Genomic DNA, 21339 nt, shown 5'->3' with positions numbered 1-21339 from the left:
TCCCCAGTGCTGTTCCCATCCCCCAATTCCCCAATAAAAATCTTTAAAAAAATAAATAAAAAAAATAAACAAATTGTACCTGTCTTCACAAGTATGTGCTAGTAGACAGGCAGATGAAGACACACACACACACACACAAAATCATCCTTAGTGTTATCTTAAAGAACAATATCTAGTTGTAGGTAGAAAAAAAGCTCAAATATTCTACCCTAGGGAAATACTCAGATTGGGTAAAGGATAGGTATGAAGGGGCCAGAATAATTAGACAATGTATGGTAAAAGAGGTTCAAAATGTAATGAACAGTATAGAAGATGGAGGGATACACGCAGAAATGCATCTTTCACTGCCAAGTAGGGTAAACAGTGTCTCTTCTCTATAGCAAAATTATCCTTCACCAAAACAACCTTGAGAAATGTATATTCAGCAGTCCCAGAATTCCCCAGGGGCGAATTGTCATGCTGTTTTACTTCATTATTTCTTTTAAATACTTACTATCATCTCCAACAGGACCTGCTGAACACTGTGCTGGGGGGTCCCGTGCCAGGTCGTTCAATTCCTTAAGAAAGAAGAAAGAAAAGAAATGTATTCAACACAAATCTAACTTTTATCCATTAATAAAATTTTCACTACTAACATTCTCTGTCCCACCAGTAAAGCTCTTTTAGGAGCACTCCTTGAAAGTCAGAGAGGGGTAGGTTAAAGTATTTTAGATTCCTGAATGCAAACGTATGTTTTAAAAAGTAGATCAATTTTGCTTTGTTCAGAGTTTAGTACGTAAATATAAGGAAGGTAAACATGATTATGTACTAAAGAGCCACAAAAACTTTTTAAAGTAAAAATGGCACTTATTAGTTTTCAAAAAAGATCCAAGGTCAGTTTTTCTACCTCAAAACTATTAGGTTACACTTGGGGCAAGCTCTTGAAGTCATAAATGTTCCAAATTATATAGGACCATCTGACAAGATGTTGACATGTTTTCAGTTGATATTCCACTACCAGGGCTCCAAAGGCAGTAGAAAAAATTTTTTTAAAAGGATACATTAAAAAGGCTGACTGAAGTAATAAAACCCATCATAAAGTTTTATAATCAGAAATAAGTATACCTGTAGTAATGCTCTACGACCAGATGCCAAATTCCTAGCTATTTTAACATAAGAGCCCACAAACTTGAGATGTGTTACCGGGTGGCGATGCCTGAAAAAAACCACGAGGCAGGAAATCATACTATATTCCCCTTCCTCTTGGCTTGGCACTTGAGATAAAATCAAGCTCTGGGGAAGGACTAGTTTTAGATTGTATTTTAAAACTGTAGCAGTAAAATATAATATTTTTAAAGTACAATAAAAGTTATTTAGAATCTTATTGAGTTAAAGGTATGATTTTAATATTCCAATTATATACTTTTTAATTTGCTGTGCCATAGTTATTTCTGAAAGTCCTTTCCTCTGAATTAACTTATTCAACCAGTAATCTGGTACATCAATTATAAGCTTGGAAGACAAAGCACAGAAGTACAAATATAAACTTTGCCTTTTTAAAGTGCTGGAATTGAGATAAAGATTTAACATTATTTACTTTCTCAAGTATCTCAATTTTTGGATTTTGTATCTCTCTACATCAGAGCTTCCTTGCTCATCTCAAGAATAAATAACCTATATACAATGCCCATTCCCAAACGTTGGTAATACAGGTCAGTATAACTAAGAATGCCTGCTTGATTTAAAACACAAAAATTATCCATTTCTTTTGACTAATATAGCAAGATTGCTATTAAAATATAATTTAAATTGAATAAGCTATGCTGAAATCCTCCCATGTTCATTAAATGAAATTTTACTTGTGATTTATTGTTATTATTTTTTTTCTCCTTTAAAATTAAGTCACCTTTTTCCATGCTGAATGACATTAAAGTTTAAATTGAAAGCTAAAATTTATGAGCCAGTATGACTTAGTTAATCTAAAAAGACCTAACCCAAACTTAGGCTATTGGACATTTAACACACTCATTCAACACTTCCTTGGTTCAAGGCACTGATATAGATTAATCTCAAAAGCATAATGCTAAGTGAAAAGAAGTCAGACATAAAAAGACTATGTTCTCTGTGATTCCATTGACATGACATTCTAGAAAAGGCAAACTTATAGCGACAGAAAGCAGATCAATAGTTCCAGGGGATGGAAAGAGTTGGAGGGAACTGACTACAAAGGGACATAATGAAAATGTGGGGGTGATGGAATAGTTCTGTATCATGACTTTGTACAACTGTGTATATCAAAACTCAAACTGACACTTTAGTAAATTGTTGAATTTTACTGAACGTAATATATATTTCAAAGTGGTTTATTTTTTAAAGAGCATATATGCATCCATCTTTGCATATGCATAAAATATCTGTGAAGAATACACAAGAAACTAGTAAACAGTACTTGCCTTCAGGAAGGAAAGCTTGCTTTGGGGGTGAGTATTGGAACTGTATATATTCCTTTGTATCTTTTAAATTTTATAACAAGTATAGTTATTTCCTATTTGAAAGATAAATGACCAGTTCTGAATGTAAATTTGGATGAAAATAAAATAGCTATTAAAGTTGTAACCTGATAACATTGATTTGTATATTTTAAGAAATTAAACAGGAAGCCAGGAGTTATTATTTGGGAAACATGTGACATTTATCATATCAAATTAAACATCCCTACATGTATTGCACATTGTAAAAACTTTTAGTTTTCACCAGTTGTATGTTTACTATTTATACAGTAGGCACACGTTACATTGAGATCATACAGTAAGTGAATAAATGTCTTGCCTATCCCCCCAAAAAGTTGTAACCATCTGGAGGATAATCAAAATAGTGAAAACACAGACTGAATAAACACAAAAGCTACAAAATTTGATGTCTCTGCATCAAGATGAAAACTGAAGTTGAATCTTAAAATTTAATAAAGGCACTGATCTAGACAGATCACTTGGGCAGAACAAAATATCCCAACATATCAGGCTGTTTTTTTGTTTAACAATTGGCTTTATATCTACACATTAGCTTCTTCAGCTTTTTATTTTAACAGAAACAGTATTCAGATTTGTCTTCTATATCATATAGCAAATTATACATTACTAGGATTGAGAGTAGGGCTAGGACAAAACCTAAAGCCAAGAAATTTTTCTGTTCATTAAAAAACTTTTCTGGGCCGGCCGAGTGGCGCGATGGTTAAGAGCTGGCTTGGGACGCCAGCTCTGAGCAGCAGGGTCCCGGCTCGGATCCCACATGAGGGCCAGTGACGCTGCCCTCCACAGCTAAGATGCTGAACAACAGTTTGACCTGGAGCTGGGCTGCTGTGAGTTGCCGGCGATGGCATAGGCTGCAGCCCCTGTGGCAGGTGGGTTGCCATGGGCTACCGTATGAAGCCAGCAGCCAGCGTGAGCGGCCAGCAGCCGCAGTGAGCGGCCGTCCAGAAGCCGGCGACTGATCGGCCTCGCCCGGGAAGAACGCAAAGATGGTGCCAACTTGGGCCAGTGAAGCAATGTCCTCCACAACTAGACTGAAGAACAAAACAACAGCAACTTGTCTGTTCCCCTACCCCCAATTCCCCAGCACTGTTCCCATCCCCCCAATTCCCCAATAAAAATCTTAAAAACAAAACAAAGCAAAAAAAAGTAAAACAAACAAACAAACAAAAAAACTTTTCTGTAGAAAGGGGAAGAGGAATAAAGTATATACAATTAAATTCAGAAAAGAGGGAGGAGGGAACTTTGACAGTTAAGGTAGAGAAAGCCTCAATTTCTAAAAAGATTTTATATTCTAACTTTTCTTGAAATCTAAAAAATGTTAAAATTCTTATTTTGGGAGAAAATTATGGATTTTTTGAGAACTGAGTAGTTCTCAATTTAAAAAAATTCTTTGATGCCGTATACCCCCCTTGTTTCAAGGTATGCAGCAGAACTGGCATTTGTGAAGGTTAAGTGTTATAAACAACTTTGAATCTCTGCAACTTTCCTAAGTGTTTCTCATCTCAGTTCAAAACTTTATACCAAGTAATTTGAACTTTCCATGAACTTTTAAAATATTTTCTACTACTATCTTTTTTGGCTTAGGAATATGATTTCCAATGAAGATATTCATGGATAATAACAGTGCCTTCTATTATTTCCTTAAGAACACCTATTTTCCAAAGATTAGCCCTTACTTAAAATGAACCACTAGTAAATAAAATAGAATACTAAAACCTCTGAAAGCATCAGGTTATTTCTGTATCATAGCATTATAGCAAAAAGAAATAAATATTCCTAACTCTTTGAGGGGACGGGGTCCTGCAAAGGTCAGGCAAAATTTTCTTTTACTGTATCCCTAAGTATTCAAGTTAGGTCATTAGTTGGTAAAAATTAATACTTCTATTAGCTATTTTTAAGTAACTCTTTCCCCAATCTTTACAACTATGAAACAAAATACAGATAGCATGGAATTAAGATTTGTTTCACCATTTTGGTCCTCACGCTGTGGGATAAAGTCAAAGGATCTAGGTGAGAAAATGAGAGGTTATAGTTAATTGTGTAGAAAAATAGCTCTAAAATCAAGTTTTTATAGTTCTGAATACTGCAATACAAATCTTTGTATCTCTGGTGGTGATAATCATGATATGAGAAGATTTAAACAGATTATGACTCACAGAATTATAACTTTAAAGTCAGAAGAAATAATCTAGACCAGGGGTCGGGAAACTTTTGAGGCGGAAGAGCTGCCAGGGGTCAGCAAACTGCGGCTCACGAGTCACATATGGCTCTTTGGGAACGTACATGTGGCTCTTAAGTAAAATTGAAAATGAAAATAAAACTATCATAGTTTCATTTATAAAAATTTAAAAGGATATTATTACATAATGGTGATTTCATTTGTTTTATGGCTCTCGAATAACTTTTAAATTATTGTGAGGGACAGGATTGGCTCTTCCAGAGGTCGGCAAACTTTTGAGACAATGTACCCAAAGAGCTGCTGCAGGTGGGCCACAGTTTGCGACCCCTAATCTAGACCAATTACCAATTTTATAAGAAAACAAGATACAAAATACCTAATACCCAAGGAAGATATCCCCAATTAGCAGAGTAACAATGTGTTCTACTATACCATGCTTCTTTAATAGTCTGGATCTAAAATATTAGAAATGTACAATTTAAAGTGTCTGAGTAGCTATATGTTGCCCAGGAAATTAAGCTGAACTCCTTTAAGATGACTGAACTATAAAGACAGAACAGCTAGACCAGTTGTATTTCTCAAAAATGAGGTCCTGGAATCAGTATCACAAGAAAACATTAGAAATGCAAATTCACAGGCTCCAACCAGACCTACTAAATCAGAAACTCTGGAGTGTAGCCTAAACAATGTGTGTTTTAACAAGACCCCCAGGAAATTCTGATGCACACTAAATCTTGATTACCTTTGACAAATTAAGCACCAGAGACAAAAGGCATTGCCAGAAAAACTCAATACCTACTAGCTAGATTGGAAGGGAAGTGAAGGGCAAAATAGTAGCACAAAATTAAGAAATCAAGCAAGGGTTGAGACTTGGAAAGATAAGGTATGCTCTATGTTTTCAAGACGCATAGAAGGGAAGCGTTCTGTCATTACCATAGCACTGCATTCCCCATGACCCAATCTTATCGTATCAGGGTTGCAACAGATGTTAATTTTTATTACCCACTTATGTGTCCTCTACAATACTTGAAGCTAATATTTGAAAATACTTGCTAGAGTATTTAAAATTACAAATGTTTACAATACAGGAATTATTAGTAACTCATAGTTATCACAGATGAATTTGAAAGAGAATTAGTGTAATAACCTTTGACAATTTCAAGTTACAGAATCTCAAATTATCTGGCACTGATACTTAATCTCCTGGCATGCTCAAATATTTTCTATTTCTCTCTTAATAATGCTGCCTTCTATTATAAAGACAGACAAATTAATGGAAACATGGCAATATCAATCTTTCCCTGAACTGAGTATAAGCAGAAGTGGTAACTTCATTCAAGATTAGTCTGTAATGCTTTAAAAAAATTAAGGTCAACTAAAAGTATAAAATATACCCACCACAAAACTTACCACCCAGCTTTACTAAATCTTAACATTGCCATGTTAACTTTGGGTCTTCAAGCAGTCCCCTGTGGGGCCGTCCGAGTGGCTCAGTTGGTTAAGAGCTTGCTTAAGAGCAACAGGGTCACCTGTTCGATTCCCACCATGGGCCAGTGAGCTGCGCCCGAGCTGAGCTGCAGCTGAGTTGCCAAAAGGTGGCAGGATGGCTCAGCTGGTGAGAGCACGTGCTCCTAACAACAAGGTTGCCTGTTCGAGTCCCACATGGGATGATGGGCTACCCCCGCCCGCAACTAAAGACTGAACTTGGCACCTTGAGCTGAGTTGCCGCCCGAACGGCTCAGTGGAGAGTGAGCTCTTAACAACAAGGCTGCTGGTTAGACTCCCGCATGGGATGGCGGCTACGCCCACCCGCAACTAAGACTGAACACAGCACCTTGAACTGAGTGGCTGAGCTGGCGACCGGACTTGAAGCTGAGTTTGCTGCACCCACCACAGCTAAGACTGAAGGACAACAACTTGGCTATTCCCCTTCCCCAATTCCCTAACACTGTTCCCTTCCCCCAATTAAAAAAAAAAGTCCCCGTGGGGGGTGATGGGTTAGCTCAGTTAGTTAGAGCATCATGTTGATAATACCAAGGTTGCAGTTTGGTCCCCTCATGAGCCACTGTACCTGTGCCCTCCTAAAAAGAGTCAACTATGCCATTGTAGCATGAAAGCAATGTGTAACCAATGACCATGGCTGTTGCCCAATAAAATAAAATAAAATAAAATAAAGTCCCCTGGGTATCATTCCCGAAGTAATGATTACCCTGAATTTAGTGTTTATCATTCCCTTGCATTTTTATACTTTTCTGTGTCCATAAACAATAGTCTTGTTATTGTGTTCTTTTAACTTTTATTTAAAAAGTATTACATGGATGTATTCTTCTGTACTTTGCTTTTCTCTCAACATACTGAGATATTTTTCCATGAGGATACACAAGTAGATCTAGTTTATTCCTTTTTAGTGCTGTTTATTTTTGCTACTTGATGTCTAAACCACAATGGTTCCTTTCTTTAGATGATGGACATTTAATGTCCTTTCTATTTTTCACTATTACAATATTTTAGTAAATATTCTCAATTATTCTTGTACACATGAGTTTTTCTAGGTAAACAATTCAATTTGAATAGAAAGTACACCCTCTCCACACCTCTTTTTAATAATGTAACACCTTTTATTAAATACAAATTTTAAAAATTATTTCCTCAGTCTATACACACTGGCAAAAAATATGTATAGTATTGAACACACTGGAACTTGAAAACTTGATCATTGCCTAGAGAAGGGAAAATAATCCCTAAAACATGCTTAACTAGAAGGTCAATTCATGTGCCGACCTGCAAGAACATAAGAGATGAACATGACACTATGCCCCCCACCTGAACCATTCAGGCCCAGATAAGCAGCACATTTCTTGCCAGCAATCATTAAATGTCCCAGAAGACTTTCATCATCATCCAATACTACAGAAATATGGGATATATATTTCTTGGGCATCACCAGAAAATGTGTGGGTGCTTGAGGAGTTCTCATCAACTCTACAGTTAATGTTTCATACAACTTATTTGCTGTTTATTAAACTGAAGTGCTTCCATTATTAAAGAGGAATTTTCTTCTAAATGTCTAAGTGGATGGTTATTTTCTAAGTTTATTAAAAAAAACAAAAAACAAAGAACAACAACAACAAAACTCTAAACTCTAAAACTAGCTGGTTCTACCAAAAAACTGCCTGGAGATACTTCTGCTGCAAATATTGAAAACTAGCCACCTCATGTGTAAGTGTATTAATGAAAATAAGTTTCCAAAAGGTTATTCAATAACCTGTTTATGTTCTTGCTGATATTAGTAGGGGCAATAGGCAGAATTTAGGTTTTCTAAGTCTTAATATTCTTTGATGCTTTTTCATTATTCTGTTCTTAGGGTAACTTTCAGCAAGTCATTCAACTTCTCCAGATAAGAATTTTCACATCTGTAAAACAAGGAAGTTAAACTAAAATAGAAGTTTACACAGCATGGTTTAGTTATAGGTTTAGGAGTCAAATGCTCACAAGTTTGGGAAATGTTATAATCCACATCCCTATAAGAATATTCAAGGTTCTAAGGAAGTCCTGCATAAAGGAAACACTATTGTTTGAACTCAGAACCAGGCTTTGCTTTCTCCCTTGGCCCATTCTTCCTACGCCACCTGCCCCGACCAAAATTTTATTTTCGCAAAATGCCTAGTGTCCATGGGAATGTCAGAAATAAATCGGAAGGAACCAAGAAAAACATTTTTTTTATCCTAAACAAAGAACTGTTACTGTTTTAGAATAAAAGCCTTTCAAGCATGACAGAGAAATTCAAGCATGACAGAGAATTCTACACAACATGGCTAAAACTGTCCTATAGTTCTCATATCTGTATCTTGTCAACCTCATCTAGACTATAAATTACTTCAGTGGTTTTTTTTTTCCAAAATTTTTTATAATGGTAAAATACATGCAACATAAAATCTACCATTTTACCCATGTTTAAGTGTATAGGTTAGTGGTATTAAATACGTTCATAATGTTGTGCTCAGTGTTTTAAGAGAATGTTTATAGTAAACTCATGTATGAGTAGCTCTTCAGATATATTGGGTTGTCGGAAATGTCATGACGTATTTTGTCTATGTTTTTCAAAGGTCATTTATTTATAAAAAGGACAAAGATCAATCAATGATATATTGCCCGTTTTGCTCGATAACCTTTTGTCATCTTTCAGTGAGCTTCATAATTCCTCGTTCATAGAAGGACCTGTCTTTATTTACGAAAAACTGAACAGGTGCTGATTTACAGCCTCATCTGAATTGAACTTATATCACGCAGAGTTTTGAAAAGAGCGAAACAAGTGGAAGTCTGACGGCACAAGGTCAGGCGAGTATGGTGGGTGTGGCAACACATCCCATCCAAGCTCCAATAATTTTTGACTGGTGATCAAACTTGTGTGTGGTCTCGCGTTGTCGCGATGGAACACAACTCCTTTACAATTAACAAGCTCTGGACGTTTCTGGATGATAGATTTGTTCAAACTGTCCAATTGCCGACAGTACACATTCCAATTGATTGTTTGGTTCCTTGGTAGGAGCTCGAAAAACACGACACCTTTAAAATCCTACCACACTGAGAGCATAACCTTCTTCTGATGAATGTCTACTTTCGATGTTGTTTGAGGCGAATCATCATGTCAGGGCCAAGATCGTTTGTGCACCACATTGTTGTAAACAATCCACTTCTCATCACAGTTATCAGTCGCTTCAAAAAAGGATCGTTTTCCTCATGTTTAATGAGTGTATTGCAGATTTTTACATGTGCCGTCAAATGAACTTCTTTGAGTTCATGCGGCACCCAAATATCGAGCTTGCTTACGTATCCCAGCTTCTTCAGGTGGTCGTGAATGCTTGAATGATGGTTGTTCAATGTTTCCGCAGTCTCTCTGATGTGTAACTTGGGTTTGACTTGATTAATGCCTTTATTTTGTCGTCATCAACCTCGGTGGGCCTCCCTGACCAAGGAGCATCATTGAGATCAAAATCACCAGCACGGAATTTCATGAATCATCTTTGGCACTGATGTTCTTGTAGAGTATTGTCACTGTAAACTTCATACAACTTTTTACAAGCTTGACACACGTTCTTCCTTTTATGGAAGTAAAACAGTAAAATATGGCAAAAATGCTGTTTGATTTTCCATCTTCAACTTGTAAAATCTCCAAAACTCACCCAAATCACTCAATTATTTTGGAGAATGAAGCTAGAACTGTCAGCTGTCAAATAACATAGCAATAACATAGATGTGAATGACTCTAGTACTTCCAAAAATTAACTAGTGCCATCTATTGCAAAAATGCATCATGACTTTTCCAACAACCCAATAGTTAATACAACATAAATTCCCTTTCAAAGGCAGAATACATGTTTCAATTAATTATCAAACAGGGTTTTGTTTTTTTTTTTTTAGTTACCTTTGTCAAGTTCCAGGCAATCCTTACAAATGCTATTTATATGACAATGTTGATAGCTTCTAGTCTTCTAGTAGTGATCATTAAATATATAGCTGATGTGTCTATGGCTTAAAATAGTCTTTCTAGGTAAAAAGGGGAAAAATTTTTTCTTAAGAAGCACATGTCTTTTAAAAGGAAAATGAGGGCCGGCCGTGTGGTGCGTTGGTTAAGAGTTGGCTTGGGAGCACCAGCTTTGAGCAGCAGGGCCGTGGTTTGGGTCCCACATGAGGGCCAGTGACTCTGCACCCTCTACAGCTAAGATGGTGAACAACAGATCAACCTGGTGCTGGGCTGCTGTGAGTCACTGGCAACAGCGTAGGCTGCAGTGGGGCTACAGTAGGCTGCCGTGAGCTACCTTGAGTGGCTGGCAGCCAGCATGAGTGGCTGGCAGCTGGCATGAGCTGCTGTGAACTGCCGTGAACGGCTGTCCAGTGGCCGGCAACCAAATGCCTCACCTGGAAACAGCGCAATGATAATACCAACATGGGCCAGTGAAGCAACGTCCTCCACAACTAGACTGAAGAACAAAAGAACAGCAAATTGTTTGTTCCCCTTCCCCAATTCCCCAACGCTGTTCCCCTCCCCCAATTCCTCAACCAAAAAATCTTAAAAAAAAATCATAAGGGAGAAAACATACATTTACAGTACTGCATGTATCTATGAAAAAATTCCAAGTATAAGTGGATCCACACAGTTCAAACCCATGTTGTTCAAGTGTCAACTGTACATAGCAAACTAGAAACCTGAAGAATTTATTTTGTCAAAGGTCACTGCCATGCTCTTCTGTAACACTAATTATCATGGTACTACAGTCCCACGTTTAAGAAATGGGGAAATAAATTAATATTGATAATCTTGGTGTGCTACTTAAAAGTGACAGGACAATGAGGACCTCAAAAAGAGGTTAAAATGACACCCTATTTCCTATTATACCCTGTAAAATTATGCCCCCTCAAAACCCCAAACATACTATTTTTAGTAAGTACATATGGTTAAGTTTTGGTACGCTGATATTTTGAAGTGAAACTTAAAAGTAGTACTTCTCATGCACTTTACTCTTCACTTTTCCAAAGCATAGTTTGTTTCACAAGTTCTCTAACACTAACCTAGAGAGTTCAAAATTGATGAATCTGCCCACAGCCATGTCAGTCTTCCTGTCAGTCTTCCTATACTATGACAATCTCTATGATGTAATAAGATAGGTAGGTGCACAATAATCAAGTAAACCATTCAATCTTACTATGCTAGAAGACTGGCTACATATTTGCAAAGCTGTCTTACGTGATGAATCAAAGCACAGAAAATATAATTCAAGTTAAAAAAAAAAAAGCCCAAACCAAGTCTCAAGGCTGGGATTATATTTTAGAACAATTATTCAATAACACCAACTGACTTAAAAAAAAAGATTTTTGCATCTCCCTGGAACAGTCCAACCTCCAAAACTAGACAATAGACAGTAATAACAAAAGTGTGAATAGGTACATCTGAAGAAACGTCCTTTCAAAATCACATTTTATGTAAGCTTAGAGACAGAAGCTCTTTGTCCATGCTGAAATCACCTGAGATGCCATCTAATCAAGTATTGTCTGCATAGTAATAGAAGCATTTACTACTACTGTCTTGGGGGTGGATATTAAAGTACCATGACCATAAGAAAAACTAACGGTTTTTGTTTTCCTCGGATGAAATTCACACTCTAAAAGGATTTCCATTTTATCTGCAGCAAGGGTTGGGAGAGGATTAGACAGAAAATTCAAGACCATAGTTAGGCTGGGGAAAGGTTTGGTATCAAGGAGTATATTCTCTTTTTCAAAAACATTTTATACTTCCTGATATTAAGAACAAAGCATAGCACTTGTAAGCAGTTTTTAATATGGTAGATCTAACTAATTACAGAGAATGTTTAACTCATATAATCATTACAGTGGTGCTACTTGAGAATTCTGAGAGCATTTTTGAGATTAACAAAGAGGAGGTGACAAGCAGGGAAGCAGTTTTTGGTATGAAAACATTATGAATCAAGTCAAAAAAAAAAAAAAAAGCACAGCCTAGTTGGCCTCAAGTTTCTTAATATATGTGTGCTATCAAGACAATGATAAGTGAGAGTCTTGGAGGAACAAAGCTGCTAATAAGAAATTCTTTCTTCCTGTAACTCAATTTTAAATCTGAAACTTTCCCAGAACAGGCAGTCAACCAGGAAGAGAGCCACCTCCCTGGCCTTTAGGCTTTTAAAGTCCTACAGGAAAAACTTAAGAGAATACAAGGTAAAAAGACCCTAGTGATTACATATTAATGTTACAAGAAACAGTTGGTGCCTTTTTAGAACACTTACCCTAGTATCTTTTATCTTTTTAATTCCCTTTCCTTAGTTCCCAGCACTAGGCTAAACAAAGAAACTCGAGGGGGGATGAGGGAAATGGGGAGATGTTGGTCAAAGACTACAAACGTCCAGTTATAACATGAATAAGTTCTGGGGATCTAATGCACAGCATGGTGATTACAAGTAATAATATTGTATTATATACTTGAAACTTGCTATGAGACTAGATCTTAAACGTTCTCACCACAAAAAAATTGGTAATTATGTGCCATGATGGAGGTGTTAACCAATACTATGGAGGTAATCATTTTGCAATATATAAGTGAATCAAGTCAACACTGTATACATTAAACTTACACAATGTTATATCAGTTATATCTCAATAAAGCTGGGGGGGGAGCAAAGCAATTTAGGAAGTTATTCTGACAGAAAAAGACCAAGCCCCAAGTATCTCAAAACAATCACATTTTTGGGTTTCACATCCAACAAGTCTTTCCCTTCCCCTCTCTTCCCTTCTCCTATTGATTGGCCAAACAAATCTTCAGAAAAACTTTTGAAATCAACATTTTGAAAAAAATGTTAATTTAATATTCTTTCAACCATTAGAATTATTTTTAATGAATGCAAAGAAACAAAGTTATACTACAAAATTAAATTTACAACACAGTGATCTTATCCAAGAAGTAAATACTATGTTAAGACAACACTTACCACAATTTTCCCTGCAATGAATTATCTCCAAAGATAGCTATCAACAATTTCTCCCCTACCTGTAAGAACATACCACTTCTCTTATCAAGAGATAGTCTTATTTCCCTTCCCCTTGAATCCAGGCTGGCCTTGGGTCTTGCTTGACCAAAAAAATGAAGCAAATATGGCACTGTGTCAGAAGTATAGCTTTTCTTCTTTCGCTCTCTCAGAGCTCTGGGTCACCAAATAGGAGGTCAAGGCTATCTTGCTGGAAAAGGCCATTGAGGGGCAGAGGGTGCACATTTCCAGTCAACAGTCACCATCAAGGCCCCAGAAATGTGGGAGAGGTCTTCCTGGACCTTCTAACCCTGATGCTAGCTGAATACGGCCACAGGAATGACCCTGGTTGATAACACATGAAGCAAAACTGCCTGGTCAATCCACGGAATCTTGAGAAATAATAAATTGTTGTTTTAAGGCATGTAATTTGAGTCATTAGTAATACAGCAAAGCTAACTGATAAATACCCCTACATGTCTCTAAAGAGAACAGGACTCTGAATAACAGATCCTTCCAACAATTATCACCAATATCAGTTTCTCAGCAAAACAATAATAAATTTCTAATTCTGTTAAATACTAAAACAAATTTTTAAAAATTCCCTGTTAATGAAAGCGAAATATTTTTAATACTTTAAAATACTGTTTGGGGCAGCCGGTTAGCTCAGCTGGTTAGAGCGCAGTGTTCATAACACCAAGGTTGCCAGTTCCATCCCCACATGGGCCACTGAGATGCACCTTCCACAACTAGATTGAAACAACTACTTGACTTGGAGCTGATGGGTCCTCGAAAAACACACTGTTCCCCAATTAAAAAAAAAAGTACTGTTAAGGTGGGTAAAGTCATAACAACAGTAGTTTATTTCAAGTGATCTATGTCCCTTCAGATTTAACATCCTAATATATTGTCCAGGGTCCTTTACAACACCAAACAATATTTAATCTTAGGTATAAATACAGAGGGTGCAAAAAAATGTATACACATTTTAAGAAAGAAAAGCTGTATTAAAGTTGTAATACTCAATATATACCGATAACAAAAGATGAATACAAGTCATATTTGACTTCTGCAATTACAAGAGGTGCTCAAAGTGGTTACCATCAGTGTTCAGACACTTCTGATTACGGCAAACTACTGCTTGAGCAACGCTGATCAAAGGTCCGCTTGTATACATTTTTTTGGCACCCCCAGTATTTACCTAAAACCTCAAATTAGGTAAATAATAAGCTAGCCACCTTAGCTAAATTTAGAAGACAGCCATTTTTATTTTTTAACTTTATTTTTCAATTACAGTTGACATTCAATATTATGTTATATTAGTTTCAGGAATACAGCACAGTGGTTAGACATTTATATAACTTATGAAGTGATCCCTCCAATCACTCTGGTACCCACCTGGCACTATATATCGTTATTACAATATTATTGACTACATTCCCTGTGCTGTACTTTACATCCCCGTAACTATTTTGTAACTACCAATTTGTACTTCTTAATCCCTTCACCCAGCCACCCAAGTTTATTCTCTGTATACATGAGCCTTTCTGTTTTTTTACTATTATTATTATTTTGTTCTATAGGTTCCACATATAAGTGAGATCATATGGAATTCGTTTTTCTCTGACTTATCTCACTTAACATAATACCCTCTAGGTCCATCCCTGTTATCACAAATGTCAAGACTTCTTTTCTTTACTTTTTTTTTTTTTTATGGCTGAAGAAGACACCCTTTTTATTTTTTATTTATTTACTTTTTAAAAGATTTTATTGGGGAATTGAGGGAGGGGAACAGCGTTGGGGACTCGGAGAAGGGGAACAGACAGGTAGACAAATTGCTGTTTTGTTCTTCAGTCTAGTTGTGGAGGACGTCGCTTCACTGTCCCATGTTGGTATGATCATTGCACTCTTCCTGGGTGAGGCAANCCAGTGAAGCAACGTCCTCCACAACTAGACTGAAGAACAAAACAACAGCAACTTGTCTGCTCCCCTTACCCCGGTTCCCCAATAAAAATATTTAAAACAAACAAACAAACAAACAAAAAACACATGAATATTTCTAAACATGCAAAGACACCAAGCTCATTAATTATCAAGAGAAGCCATCACTCCTGACTAAACTTTAACACTAAAGCTAAATTAGGTAGGTATGAATTCTAAGCTGGGCAGTCTACACAGATGTTGGCCATATCAGTATTTAAAACTTTATTATTTATTTATTTATTTTAGCTGAGCCATCCTTTTGGCAGCTCAGCAGCAGCTCAGCTTGGGCCGGGCATCGAATCACTGTTGCTCAGAGCTCAAACTCTTGAGCGAGCTCTTAACCAACTGAGCCACTCGGCCGGCCCTTTAAAACTTTTTTTAAACACAAAATATTTCATAATAAAAGATAAATCTCAGGACTCCAGCTATTTCTAGGGATGGAGACTACTTTGTACAAGTTACTAGAGTTACAAAATTGTCTCAGAGTAACATTAAACCGTGTCTTAGTTTTCTCCAATAGGCTATAGAAAATGTCATATTCCCTAACTAGGAAAGTACTACATGGTCACATCACTGGGTTGAACTTCCTCTAAGTAATTTCTACATGACTAGCACTATTGTTTTAAGTTTGTATCTAATAATATTTGTGTCAGTAAGTCCTATATTTTACTTTGGTTTTTAAATATGATGAAGACATTCACAGAGGGATGGGCATAACAGTACAGGATGTCCAAGTCAGATAGAGTTAAGAAGAGCATCGCCAGGGGACAGGGGAACAAGAATGGTATTTATGCAGGGGAGTCAGAGCAAATGGGAGGTTGATTATATACAGGAGAACTGATCAAATGAGTAATCATATTAATAACAGAAGCCAGGTTTCTCATTGTCAGAAAAAAAATACTGAAAGGAAGAAATATAGGGTGAATCCTATGGTATTGGACTGGAATTAGAGGTACCAGTCTGAACTCAAAGTTTTTGAAGTTTAGAGATAAAAATATATATACATAGAAATGTATGTGTATACACACACACACACACACACACACACACACACACACACACGCCCTAGCTATATCCACATTGAGAAAGCTTGGAAGTGAGATTCCAAGAGCAACAGGTATACCTAGCATCCAGATTTTGGTTTCAATATACCATTCTCCACTAAAAAGAACTAAGGATCCTTGGAAAAACAGATGATTTCAGGGTTGGAGCACAAGTAAAAGAAAAAGCCAGAAACATCTTGCTGTACCAGAATGTAAAGAAGTGTTCAAAGAATGATGGGGGAAAAGAGCAAATCTGTAATAATTTCAGCATTAAAATAAATAATAACTATTATAATTTACCTGAATAAAATAGGAAATAATGAGTCCATACAAATATAAGTTTAAAAATGAGTAAGTTGGGCCGGCCAAGAGGCACAATGGTTAAGAGCTGGCTTGGGACGCCAGCTCTGAGCAGCAGGGCCCCGGTTCGGATCCCACATNTTCAGTCTAGTTGTGGAGGACGTCGCTTCACTGTCCCATGTTGGTATGATCATTGCACTCTTCCTGGGTGAGGCAATCGGTCGCCGGTCATTGGTCGACCGCTCATGTCAGCTCTCGCCTGCTGCTGACCGCTCACACTGGCTGCCAGCCACCCATGTAGCTCACAGAAGCCCAGCTCCAGGTTGAGCTGTTGTTCATCACCTTAGCTGTAGAGGGCTGTGTCACATGTGGGATCCGAACAGGGGCCCTGCTGCTCAGAGCTGGCGCTCCCAAGGGAGCTCTTAACCAGCTGAGCCACTCGGCCGGCCCCGACACCATTTTTAAATGTTACACATTGATCTAGGAGAAAATCATGAACTACTTTAAAAATATGTAAATGTCCAATACTTTTATCAGCTACATAAAAGTAATTAGATCCACAGGGGTTCTGTGTTTTATGACTTTTGAAGTACTGATTCCTTTAGAGTTACAATTCATAGAAATATAAATTTTGGTATAACACTACAGCATATGTTTAGAAATATATACAGGAAGAACCACTGAAAATATCGCAGACGTTTCCAGGCAAAGTGATAGATTAAACATATAAGTTTTACTCTTTCCCCAAATCCTATTACAATAAGAATAAACAAATTTAAAAAAAAAGGCTTAAACCCACAAGTCAAAGAATGGGAGAGGAAACAACAATAAAACTTTTGGAAGCTAAAAAGCAGATTGATGAGTGACAGTGACTCAGAAGAAGGTTGAATCCTAATTCATGGGGAAAACTCAAGAAGGAACCAAATTTACGAAAGCTCCAAAGTTGATTGGGCAAGCAACTCTTGGAAGCAGGGCTAAAAACAGGAGGACTGGTTGCAAGTCTGTTTAAGTAGATGAGGATAGAATCAGCAGTATGTACAGAATGTGGGACAGTATACAGGATAAGGGACCTGTTTTATTGAACAAAAAAAGTAAGAAAAAAGAGGGATAACTATATATCAACAAAGACTTAAAGGACATCAACCAAATGCAATTAGTTGACTTTGTTTATATATTGATTCAAACAAATCAAATGTTAAAAAAGTCTCATTTGAAAGAGAAAAAATTTTAACTGATCCGACACTTGCTATCAGGAAATTGTTCATATTTTTAGATGTGATAATTGTAGTGTGTGTGTGTGTGTGTGTGTGATTTTTTTAAAGAGTCCTTATCTAAGGGTTTATTGACCTGAGCACTATTAACATTTTGGAAGATAATTCTTTGTTGTTGAGAGCTCTCCTATGCATTGTATAGTATTTTAAGCAGCTCCCTAGCCTCTGCCTACTACATGCCAGTAGCAGCCAGTAGCACCCAGTAGCCTACCAGTTGTGAAAACCAAAAATGTCTACAAAAATGCTAAATGTCACCTGGTGGGGAAAATTGCCCCCAGTTGAGAACCACTGCCGTATCACTTAGTAATACATTCTGAACTATTTAGAGATAAAATGATATGACATTTGGGATTGGCTTCAAAATAACCCAGTGAGGGTAGAAGAGGTAATCAAGAATTAACATGGGGCGGCCAGTTAGCTCAGGTGGTTGGAATGCAGGCTCATTACACCAAGGTTGCCGGTTCGATTCCCACATGGGCCAAGGAGCTGCACCCTCCACAACTACACTGAAGACAACTACTTGACTTGGAGCTGATGGGTCCTGGAAAAACACACTGTTCCCCTATAAAATTTCTTTAAAAAAAAAAAAAGAAAAGAAGAATTAACACAAAATGATGGGACACAGAAATTTGTTATAGGATGTTCAATGTTTGAGTTTTATTTGATGTGTTCTGTGTATTTTTCTATAGTGTTATATTCATAATACGGAAAATTTGAAATAAAAAAGTTAATTACAAACTCTCATATCCTGTAGCTGGTTGTCTAAAAAGTTTGGAAAACAATTTGGCAACATCTTACAAAAATGAAAAGGCTCACAGTCTAGAATCAAACAATTCTACTGACTACAAAGAGAAACATTCACCCATGTGCACCAAGAGACACATCTTGCAGCTTCAGTGTCTGTAGTAACAAAAAACTTGGAAACAAATGTCTATCATGGGGGATAAACTTTTAAAAATAAATTGTTGGTATATTTGTATTTATTGAAAAATGCATGTTATTTAAAATGTATACAGACGGTCCCTGACTTACAATGAATGGTTCAACTTACAGTTTTTTGACTTTACGATGGTGTAAAAGTGACACGTATTCAGTAGAAACTGTACTTAGAATTTTGATCTTTTCCTGGGCTAGCAATATGTGGTATGATACCCTCGTGATGCTAGGCAGCAGCAGTGAGCCATAGATCCCAGTCAACCACATGATCATGAGGGTAAACAACCAATACTCTACAGTGTACTGTGTTGCCAGCATTTTCTGGATATTGTGTTTTGGGTTTTCGCATCCCATCTGTGTCTCCTGCTTCTGGTGAGAAGAAGGGGAAGGCAACTACTACTCTTGAGATGAAACTCTAGATAACTGGCCAACTGTAGGCTAATGTAAGTGCTCTGAGCACATTTGAGGTAGGTTAGGCTAAGCTATGTTGTTCAGTAGGTTAGGTATATTACATGTATTTTCGACTTATGATGGGTTTATTGGAACATAACCCCATTTTAAGTTGAGGAGCATTTATACATTTCCATAACATCCATGTAAATTGTGACAACATCCAAAACAATACTATATGCTGTTTATGGATAAAAATCTTAAAAATAATAAAGTTAAACTTAAAAGTAATAAAGCTATGCCTAGGTCGTTTCCCTGACTCTGGACTCCTCCAATGAATGCCTTCCCCACCCAAGCAATTGGCCAGAGGTTTGTTCTCTGGACAGGATGAAACAGAGGTCTCAGGACTGTGAGACACTAAGCACAGTCAAGGGCATGGATGATGTATAGAAAACAGGATAGTTAAGTGAATATTTATATACACGCTTTGTTCCCAGTGGTTCTGAGAACACTGGAAGCCTAGCCTATACCTTCCAAGCAGGAGGTTATTAGATCCTCAGGAAAATCTGACCAGCACAAGACAAAGAGCTATACAATTCATTGACATCAGTGGTTCATCTGGAGAAACAGCCCAGCCAGCAAACCATAAATTGAATTCCACAGTTGCCAAATCTTACCCCCATTATGTCCAGACCTTTTAATCAGCTTATTGCCCTACTCTTAAATTTAAAAAGATAGGAAACTGACAATGAAGGAATCAGCATATTATGATTCATCTTCAACATGAAAGACCAAAATAATGTGGAGGAAAAAACAAGCTAAAGAAAACAAAGACCATGAAGGGGGAAAAGAAAACCTAAAAAAAAAAACCGAAAACTATTATAAATATCCTCAAAGGTTCATAGAAGCTATTGCTTCTATAAAACGAGAGCAAAATCCTTCAAACAAACAAACATACATTCTGGGAATCAGACAGTCTTCTAGAAAGTAAATAAAAGACAAAGATGGAAAGTAGAAAATATAGGTAGGACTAATCCAAATACAATTCAAATTGAGCTACAGATTCCATGCAATCTCTATCAAAATTCTAACTGCCTTTTTTTTTTAAATAATAGAAATGATAAGCTGATCTTAAAATTTGTATGAGAATGCAAGGGACCCAAACAGCCAAAACAATTCTGGAAAAGAACAAAGTTGAAGACTCACATTTCCTGATTTCAAAACAATACAAAGCTATAGTAGTCAAAACAGTATGGTACTGGCATAAGAAAAGACACGGAGATCAATAAAATAGAATTGAGAGTCCATAAATAAACCCATATATCTATGCCAATCGGTTTTTTACACAGCTGCCAAAACAATTCAATGGGGAAAGAATAGTCTTTTCAACAAATGGTACTAGGAGAACTGGATATTCATTTGCAAAAGATGAACTTAGACCCCTACATCACAACACATACAAAAAATAACTTAAAATGGATCAAAGACCCCATTTCACACCTACCTGGATGGCTACTATAAAAAAATCCCAGGGCCAGCCGAGTGGTGCATTGGTTAAGAGCTAGCTTGGGACGCCAGAGGGCCCCGGTTTGGATCCCACATATGAGGGCCAGTGACACTGCCCTCTACAGCTAGGATGCTGAACAACAGCTCAACCTGGAGCTGGGCTGCTGTGAGTCGCTGGCGACGGCAGGTGGGTTGCCATGGGCTACCGTGTGTAGTCAGCAGCCAGCATGAGCGGCCAACAGCGGCTGTGAGCGGCCATCCAGAAGCTGGCAACCGATCTGCCTCGCCTGGGGAAGAGCGCAATGATGGTGCCAACTTGGGTCAGTGAAGCAACGTCCTCCACAACTAGGCTGAAGAACAAAACGACAGCAACTTGTCTGTTCCCCTTCTCCCAACTCCCCAGTAAAAATCTTAAAAAAAAAAGGAAGAAAATAGATTAAAATCTAAATATAAGAGTTAAAACTATAAAAATCTTAGAAGGAAACAAAAATGTAAATCTTTGTATTCCTGACTTAGTAACAGTTTCTTAGATATAACACCAAAAACACAAGTGACAAAGAGAAATCAGATAAAAAGGACTCAATCAAAATTTAAAACTTTTGGGCCGGCCGAGTGGCGCGATGGTTAAGAGCTGGCTTGGGACGCCAGAGGGCCCCGGTTCGGATCCCACATATGAGGGCCAGTGACACT

At 37.3% G+C, this 21339-nt stretch overlaps 1 protein-coding gene across 1 annotated transcript in view; it reads right to left on the bottom strand.

The window, feature by feature from the left end:
* UBE2D2 (ubiquitin conjugating enzyme E2 D2) overlaps nt 1-21339 on the bottom strand; it is an 80642-nt gene that overhangs the window by 27486 nt on the left and 31817 nt on the right. The window contains exon 2 of the mRNA XM_019662258.1: nt 494-557. Within this exon, the coding sequence (XP_019517803.1) occupies nt 494-557 (64 nt within the window). The remainder of the gene's footprint in view (nt 1-493; nt 558-21339) is intronic.

This window comes from Hipposideros armiger, unplaced genomic scaffold (genome assembly GCF_001890085.2).
Source record: "Hipposideros armiger isolate ML-2016 unplaced genomic scaffold, ASM189008v1 scaffold_11, whole genome shotgun sequence".
Classification (NCBI taxonomy): domain Eukaryota; kingdom Metazoa; phylum Chordata; class Mammalia; order Chiroptera; family Hipposideridae; genus Hipposideros; species Hipposideros armiger.
Note: the sequence above shows the minus strand (reverse complement) of the source record. Positions and strands in the feature narration are given on the sequence as shown.